Genomic DNA, 9,131 nt, shown 5'->3' on the forward strand with positions numbered 1-9,131 from the left:
AATCATTCAAAACCTTTGTGTTGTTGCACACCTCTTCTGTACCACTTTTCTCACATTACTCTCTCCAACACAGACACTTCTCTTGCTTTCTGAAAGTTCTTAAAAAGTTGACTTCCTAAAAGTCTTGTGAGAATGCATGAACTGTAAGCATGTCGATTTGTTAAACAGAAGAGATAATTGGATTAGTAAATGAGTAATACAACAGAAGCATTGGGTAAATGCTTAATGTTTATTTACATTTTAAACATAATTCAGCTGCTCAGTAAAGACGTTGTATTTAATACCTTTTTTGCTGCATGAAGTCTATGCAGTATTAGTTTTAAATTGAGCTACACATGTAAAAAAATATATGCATAAGCTGTGCATAACTAACAATAAAAGTATAGTAAATTTATTTTTGAAAATGATCAAAAAAAGAATCTCCTCACCAACTGAAAAAAGCAAAATTGAATAAAAGCAATGACATACTTTTAGAACATCAAAAGCGCTACAGCAATAGTGCTGTGCATTACATAACAAGTCTGCAGCTTTTTGATTTCCTCTGATAAACCTCCATTGCCATCAGCATCCTGTGGCTACACAATCTTTGTGGTGGATACCTCTGAGGAGCGTGAGTACATAGAGCTCCTCCTCTCTGAGAACTCACTGACAATTGTTGTGCATCGACCAAAGCAAAGAGGAAACCACTCTTTCAGAATCTTTATAACTAAATTCCTGAATTTCTGCCCCACATAGGCATAGACTATGGGGTTGAGGCAGCAGTGACTGAACGCTATTGTTTCCACCCACTGCATAGCCATGTTCAGGTTCTGTTGCCACGGACAGCTGGCCATGTAGCCCAAGTGATGCAGGAACTTCAAGAAGATGACGATGTTGTAGGGTGTCCAGAAGAGGAAGAAAACAGTGATCAAGATCAGGATGAGCCTGACAGCTTTGTGTTTCTTCTGAGACTTCATGGACATTAAGATGGGGATGATACGTGAGTAGCAGAACACCATCACCGAGAGAGGAATAATTAAGCCGAGGATGTTCAGCTGAATGTAAGAGAATGACGCCCATGCGGTCCCTTGTGGATATTCGACCCTGCATGCCCGTCCATTTGAATCACTGTTCACTTGGGAGAAAATGATGGTTGGCAGAGAAGCTCCCAAGCTGAGTGCCCACATAAACAAAGCCACAGCTATGCCAGCTCTGACAGACCGGTGCTTGGAGAAGAGAGAGGTATGGGCATGGACAATGACAGCGTAGCGGTCCAAGGTCATGAGGATCATGAAGAAGATACTTCCATAGAATCCCAGCATGTAGAGCGCTGTCACTGCATGACACATGAAGCCCCCAAAGGTCCAATCAGTAATGGCGGAGTAGTGGGCCCAAAAAGGCAATGAGATAAGGAAGAGGAGGTCAGAAAGTGCCAAGTTGAAGAGGCACACATCTGTCACATTTGACCTTTGGTGGTACTTGACCAGGACACACAACACCAGGCCATTGCCAATGAACCCCACGATGAAGACAATGCTGTAGAGGGTAGGGAGGAAGACTCGGCTGAATTCCATCACATTGTTGTTGTTGCAGGCCTGGTGTTCATTATCTGGGTTTAAGCTATAGTAGTCAGAGAAGTCTTCAGCTGTAAAAAAAAAAAAACATCACCTTTGTTATCATGAATCACTATATATATTGTATACTCATAAGAGCAGATGCATCTGTAGGTTTGTCAAAATTGTGTTGCTGTGATAAAATGGAATTTAGCCTGGAGGAAATTCCTCAGGTTAATTGTTGTTTCTGTGGAAAATCCAGTAATGTGCTGTAGTGTCCTCTATTGGTAGCTAGACATATCACCTGTTCTGGTAATTTACTTTAGAAAAGGGTTTCTCAACTCCATTCCTGGAGATCGCCACTCCGCAGAGTTTGACCGTCTACCTCCCAACAAACTTGATGCAACTGATCTATTTGTACAGTTTTGTACAGGTTGTATCAGGATTGGTGGGAGTCTGAAAATTTAAACCTGCAGGGCAGCAAAATTTGAGACCCTCAAAATGCATCAAAGCAATTGACAACCCAAAAACAGGTTAGTTTTTATTTTAAAAAGTTTTATTTAAAAAATCAAACCCACATTTAAGTTAGAGAAACAAAGTACCTGGTATTACTTTTAGCAAAACCAAATGTATTTTCACATACAGAGACATTTTAGAAACTATTTACTAACTGCAATAATGACCTTTAAGTTAATGCTAGCTTTAACAATTACGCAAATGGAATAAGGCAACGTATACTTACATATATTGTTGCAGTTTGTCATATTGCTAAGGGATGTCATATTATTGGAGAATATCACAGCCATGTCCCATTAGTTCAAAAGCTGACTGTTAAATAAGGCTATGTACATTAGACTTCAATCTGATAACAGACTGAGTTGCAATTTCCTGAGGCGGATCTTCATTCTATTGACGAAATATTGAATATGAGTTAATGCACCTCACCCTATCTTACGACATCCATGTGTAAACTCTACAAAATATATCCTTTTTATGAGAATTTTGTTATATTTTGTTTTTTTGTACCAGGCTTGTCTTCAGAAATGAATACAACATATTTCTCAGTTGATACATGTTTAATGAAATACTCATGAAATGATGCCAAACACTTTTATTCAAGCAAAAATATGTAAGGTGTTCACAGTGTTATTTGTGACCTCTTAGCAACTAACACCTAATACTGACTCAAATGGTACCCTTCTTTAGTTATTAGTTAGATATGTTGTGCAACTTATTCAGTTGGAAAACTGATTAAGAACAAATTTGTTTGAATTGACATAATTTGTTTAAATGTATGGTATCAAATTATTGATTGTGTAACCATCTTGACCGTAAATGCATATGAGCTATCACAATTGAACACATTTTTTCTGTATATGCCTCGAGATAAGAGGAACTTTTCTATCCTGCTTTGACATTTCTCATCAATGGTTTTCTAGCAGTGAGCATAAAAATGGACTTAGTCATTAATCTAATGAAACGTTGCTCTATTGTTACTTATTGTTTGCGGTCTCATTGCTAGAAAGCCATTGATGAGAAATGTGACACCACGAACCACAAATAATAAGTAGCAATAGAGCAACATTTCATTAGATTAATGACCAAGTCCATTTTTATCATCATTATTTCTATACAAAAATATACAGTGGAATAAAATATCAAGTCTTCAACATCAGGGTTCCATAAGAGTATCTACACATACTGGAAATAGTGTGAAAGATTTAAGACAACAACAATTTATAATTTAATTTTCAATTGTTAATTCAATTGTTAATTTTCATAATGCAGTTTTTTTAATTCAGTACACTCCAGTGAAATGTGCTGCAAATGTTATATGCAGTATTTTGTATACACTATGCACAAGAAGCACTAAATAAAAGTGATGCAGAAATAGCAGGAAGATGACAATGCTGTAAGGCACAGCAAGGACAGAATGCTCCTGACGGCTTTGTGCTTCTTCTGAGACATCACGGCCATTAAGATGGGATGATACGCGAGTAGCAGAACATCATCCCTGAAAGGAGAATGCAAGTGACGTTCACCTCATTGTAAGACACTGGCTTCCACACTGTCTCTTCAGGATATTGTGCCTTACTTGTCCATACAGTTGACTCATTCTTCACTTGTGAGAAGACTCTCAAGCTTAACAAAAGTTATGCTAGCTCCCATGGATTGGTGGTTGGAGAAAGGGTAGTTTATGGGAGTGAACGACGACAGCATAGTGATTCAGAGTAATAAATATCATGAAGATGATAGTTCCGTAGAAGCCCAGTATGTAATGTGCCTTCACGTCAGGCCTGGATTGGCCATCGGGAGTTTCAGGAGAAATGCCTGTGGCCTGGCTTGTTTTGCGACTGATTTTTGGCCTACGTGCTTTTTTTTCTTGCGATGAAATTTAGGTCCATTTAGTCAAATGCATTGGTTAATAAATCAAGAACCCTCTAGTCTTGCAACACTATTGGCCCTCATTCGCCTCCTCTCCATCCGGCTTCTGTAAATGTAAGCAACGGGAAACAGAAAGCAACATAGCTACACTAAAGAATGGAGGAAAAGCGTCCAAAAAAGAAAAATGCTCCAACAGGATGCTGAAAAATGCAGAGAAAAAAAAGACATTTTAAAAGTAACTTCAAGTGTAGTTCAGTCTGATCTACAAGCACGTAGCTATCATTATCTAATTAGCATGTATTAACTACAGTATTACCATATAGCAAGTAAAACTGCACCTGACTGTATAATTCGTGTTATTTGGTCTATACAGATGAACATATTTTTATTACAATTCATTCTGAAAGTCAGTGGATAGTTTCAAGATTGTCTCTAAGAAACTATAAAAACGAAAGCCCCTCATAAGCAGTAAGTACTATCATGGCATTATATAGCTTTGGGCTATCTAGCTAGCCCCTATAACTTAATGTAAACTGAAAGTAGTAGCCAACATGGATAGTAAGTGACTAGTTAGCTAGTTAGCATTTAGCAAGCCGTGACAGAAGTTAGGCCTGTATTTCATGGTCAACCAAGAATAGGAAATGAAATTACAGGTACAGGGCCGACAGAAAGAAGAAAAAAAGTTTAAGCTACTGTATTTGTCACAAGGAGAAATCTCAATATTTCAGTATGAAGATAGTGATTGTGCACTAAAAATTGCATGATTTTATTTAGTACTGTAGCTACACTATATGGCCAAATGTTTGTGGACACCTGACCCTCACACCCATGTGTGGTTGTTCCCCAAATTGGCTCCACAAAGTTAGATGCACACAATTGTAGAGAATGTCTTTGTATGCTGTCGTATAGTAGAGTCCAAATCTGTTCCAGCATGACAACACCCCAGTGCACAAAATGAGCTCCATGAAGACATGGTTTGCCAAGGTTGGAGTGGAGGAACTCGAGTGTCCTGCACAGAACCCTGGCCTCAACTCCACTGAACACCTTTTGAATCACCGAGTGCACCTCAGGCCTCCTCATCTGACATCAGTGCCTGACCTCACTAATGCTCTTGTGGCTGAAGGGGCAAATCTCCACAGCCATGTTCCCAAATCTAGTGGAAAGCCTTCCCAGAAGAGTGGAGGTCATTGTGACTGCAAAGGAGGGACTAAATCTGAAATGTGATGTTCAAAAAACATATATGGTCAGGTGTCCACAACCATTTGCCCATATAGTGTACATATATGTGGGTCATTGTGGGTCACTGTTAATATGCCAATTAATTTGTTAGACTGAATACCATTGCTATGTTTGTTTTTCTTTTGAGATGGATAAAACTGTGCACTCTGAGATGCTTTTCTGCTCACAATTGTTGTAAAGAGTGGTCATTTGAGTCCTGTCAGCCCAGACCACTCAGGTCATTCTCCTTTGACCTCTCATCACTTAAACTGCAACTAAATAGGCATCTGTAAATACTTCAGGTTATTTTTTCACTGATGTAGTTCATAATTAATGTGCTGCAGTGCACTCTACTGGTAGCTAGAAATAGCTGTTTTCAATAAACTAATTTAGGCCAGGGGTTCCTAGAGATCACCGCTCTGTTGAGTTTGACATTTTCCCCTACTGTGAAAAGAACTAATCTGACTAAACTAGTGGAAGTCCTTAATGTTTGGAACATCTGTGGGAGTCCTGAGACTTTGCAACAGTGACCTCCCAGGACTTGAGATTGGAGGTTTTCAATGAAAATGTATAAAGGTGTTTACATGATATTGCTGTAAAGTGTTCACAATTGCACAGTCCTAACTGCTCTCATGTCTTTGCAACTGACAAATAATACTTATTAGATTAAATTCAATTTACTCAAGATTATTTAATTTTAAATGTAACTGTAAATGGTATGACAGCTGAGCTGTTTTGCAGATTGCTGTGGTATAAAACACTCTGGGAGTTGCTATTATTGGAAAATACTCGGGATGGTAAAAATAATGCTGTTTGGTGTCAGGCCACATCACACTAGCCTGTCATTGATTGTTTTCCTATAACAGCATGTCTTTATATTATTATTATTATTATTATTATTATTTGTTACTTATAATTAAATACATTTTGTTATGTATGAAATGAGCTGGGGGAACTTTTTTTTATCCCATCATTATCCCCTCAGTATGTGACATTACACATTTTTTCTAGCTTTGAGAGTGCAAATTTTTCAGAGCTTTTGAAATGATTAATCAGAATACCAACCAAGACAAATGTATTTTTAGCATCCCATCAATGCTCATGTATACAGAGGGTGAAATATTAAACCTCTAGGATCATACTTCAAAATAAAATAATAAAATAATAGATGGGCTCCATATACATTATGGCAAATAGTATGACAAATATATAACAAAAAAAACATTTAATAACCCTTAATATAATGTGATTACATATTATAAGAGTAGAATATTAGATTCAGTAAAATATATTTAAAAAATGGGCTCATGAGACCCTTTGCTTGCTGCAAGCAATACATGCTTTGTTTGTCTAAAATAGAGAACTAAGCATAAACATGAAAAATTATGCATAAACATCAATAACTAAAAAAGTAAAATAATGACAACATGTAACCAAAAACATTCTCTAGAAAAGGGGAAATCAAACCAAAGTATGGAGAATTGTGAAATGTGCTTTGGTGATAACACCCAATGATGGTTACAATTTTGATTTTATCTGATTAACCCATGTTTCAACTGCTGAACTTCTGGCTACATAATCTTTGTGCTGGAAATCACTGAGGAGCGTGAGGACATAGAGCTCCTCCTCTCTGAGAACTCATTGACGATTGTTGTGCACTGACGAAAGCCAACAGGAAACCACTGTTTTAGTATCTTGAGAACTAAAGTCCTGAATTTCTGCCCCACTAAGGCGTAGATTATGGGGTTGAGGCAGCAGTGACTGAACGCTATGGTTTCCACCCACTGCATAGCCATGTTCAGGTCCTGTTGCCACTGACAGCTGGTCATGTAGCCCAAGTGATGCAGGAACTTCAGGAAGTTGACGATGTTGTAGGGGGTCCAGAAGAGGAAGAAAACAATAACCAAAACCAGGATGAGCCTGACAGCTTTGTGTCTCCTCTGAGACTTCATGGTCATTAAGATGGGGATGATATGTGTGTAGCAGAACACCATCACTGAGAGAGGAATAATCAAGCCAAAGATGTTCAGTTCAATGTAAGAGAATAACTTCCACGCTGTCCCTTCTGGATATACCTCTGTGCATGCCCATCCATCTGATTCATTCTTCACTTGGGAGAAAATGATGGTTGGCAGAGAAGCTCCCAAGCTAAGTGCCCACATAAACAAAGCCATAGCTACGCTAGCTCTGACAGAACGGTGCTTGGAGAAAAGGGAAGTATGGGCATGGACAATGACAGCATAGCGGTCCAAGGTCATGAGGATCATGAAGAAGATACTTCCATAGAATCCCAACATGTAGAGTGCTGTCACTGCATGGCACATGAAATCCCCAAAGGTCCACTCATTGATGGCGGCATAGTGGCCCCAAAAAGGCAATGAGATAAGGAAGAGGAGGTCAGAAAGGGCAAGGTTGAAGAGGCATACATCTGTCACATTCGACCTTTTGTGGTATTTGACCAGGACACACAACACCAGGCCATTGCCAATGAAACCCACGATGAAGACAATGCTGTAGAGGGTAGGGAGGAAGACTCGGCTGAAGGCACTTACATTGGGGTTGCTGCAGAGCTGATTGTTGTAATTTGATATTACATTGAAGTATTCATCGTAGTACTCGTCTGTTTATGAAACAAGCAATGGTGTCATTATTACAAAAATTACAATGCAATAATAAATACTGAAAAAGGGATAATGCATATTTTTCTGTGTGGCTGCACTAAAAAAGCAGATGCTATTGTTGGTGAGCCTTTTTTATCATCTGAAATATTTGCCAGTGGTTTTTTCAAGTTTTGGTGCTGTGGTGGATCACCATCTATTAGGAGCTATAACTAATATCTGTTTTCAATAATCTACTCAGATAGTGTGAAAGTATTTTTAGAAATTTCACAGTTTACTAATTTGGAGTAATGATGGAGAAATGCCACTAAGCAGTTTATAATTAAAAAATGGAAAAGTTCCACCTACCTGTCATGTTGGGGTATATCATGGCCATGTCTCCTTAGACCCAGACTGACTGTGAAAGCAGGTGACTGACTGTGAAAACTGCTTTATAACTAGGCTGAGCTGCGATTTCCTGGGGTGGGGCTTTGTCCTGCTGACAGAAAAGTTATTTTAACACCATGTATTTGAGAGCAAAACTGAAATCTACATATACAGCAAGCTGCTTTGTGCTTTATACCCATTGTTAAAAGTGATATACAAATAAAATTGAATTGAAATTGAAGTGAATATACATACTGTAGTTGGTATCCACAAATAAAATTTGGACAGCCTTAATTTTTCATTAAGCTGTTGTGACTATATGTATTACATTCAAATGGTAACACATATTAATGACAGACACCTGAAATCAACTCAGCAGAGCCCTTGATGTGTTATGTATCATTATCCCCACTGCAAACTTTTAATAAGAGGCACTTTCCATGGATATTAAATTATTAAATCAGCGATTAAAAATAAGTGCAAAAAGGAAAGAAGATTGACTGCAGTGACTAGTCTAATGATTTACTCAAAAGCCCAGGAGAATAAAAATGTTATTAGCACTTTTTCAGTACAGTGATTTCAAGTAATAAGTGTGTAATGTAATTACATTTTCAACAATATTTCATCATATTACTGATTATTTATACAGTGAGATAAAATATAAAGGATCACAGTACACAGTAACATACAGTACAAGGATAATGTTAGTGTTATGACGCAAAAAAAAGCAAAGATGTTTAGCTATAAGAACAATAGAACAGAAACCAGGCAAACTGCCGAATGCTTATAATTTTCCCAAGATTCCTTTTTTCTTTGTGGCTGTGGTAAAAATATAATTGAGCGTACAGAACATTTTTGTGGTTCTTTGTTAGTTTTAATCTTTTCTCAATTATTTTCCATTGAAATCTTTAGCATTGTGCTGCAGTGCCACCTGTTGCTACATTTATGAACTGATAAAAAAAATCCTTATGTGATGACCCGAAGCTTGCAAAAGAAAAAGCCGAAGTTCTTA

At 37.8% G+C, this 9,131-nt stretch overlaps 2 protein-coding genes across 2 annotated transcripts; both read right to left on the reverse strand.

The window, feature by feature from the left end:
* Window positions 1–222: 222 nt before the first annotated feature.
* LOC113534133 (C-C chemokine receptor type 5-like) lies at window positions 223–2,451 on the reverse strand. Its single transcript, XM_026926747.3, has 2 exons — window positions 2,275–2,451; window positions 223–1,624 (listed from the first exon to the last, which is right to left on the reverse strand). The coding sequence occupies exons 1-2, from the start codon at window positions 2,336–2,338 to the stop codon at window positions 576–578; spliced, it is 1,113 nt and encodes a 370-aa protein (XP_026782548.3). The 5' UTR covers window positions 2,339–2,451; the 3' UTR covers window positions 223–575.
* A 3,435-nt stretch (window positions 2,452–5,886) lies between these two features.
* Window positions 5,887–8,201, reverse strand: LOC113534138 (C-C chemokine receptor type 5). The gene is made up of 2 exons (XM_026926753.3): window positions 8,102–8,201; window positions 5,887–7,755 (listed from the first exon to the last, which is right to left on the reverse strand). Exons 1-2 carry the CDS (start codon window positions 8,127–8,129, stop codon window positions 6,707–6,709), a joined length of 1,077 nt encoding a protein of 358 aa, XP_026782554.3. The 5' UTR covers window positions 8,130–8,201; the 3' UTR covers window positions 5,887–6,706.
* Window positions 8,202–9,131: the final 930 nt, after the last annotated feature.

The sequence above is a fragment of the Pangasianodon hypophthalmus genome, chromosome 1 (genome assembly GCF_027358585.1).
Source record: "Pangasianodon hypophthalmus isolate fPanHyp1 chromosome 1, fPanHyp1.pri, whole genome shotgun sequence".
In the NCBI taxonomy this organism is placed as follows: domain Eukaryota; kingdom Metazoa; phylum Chordata; class Actinopteri; order Siluriformes; family Pangasiidae; genus Pangasianodon; species Pangasianodon hypophthalmus.

Excerpts from the sequence above, each read along its gene's own strand:
- LOC113534133 (XM_026926747.3), bottom strand. The coding sequence starts at position 2,338 with ATGGCTGTGATATTCTCCAATAATATGACATCCCTTAGCAATATGACA. Across the intron at positions 1,625-2,274 it reads GACAAACTGCAACAATATAT|CTGAAGACTTCTCTGACTAC; the intron begins GTAAGTATACGT and ends TTTTTTTTACAG.
- LOC113534138 (XM_026926753.3), bottom strand. The coding sequence starts at position 8,129 with ATGGCCATGATATACCCCAACATGACAG. Across the intron at positions 7,756-8,101 it reads GATATACCCCAACATGACAG|ACGAGTACTACGATGAATAC; the intron begins GTAGGTGGAACT and ends TTTCATAAACAG.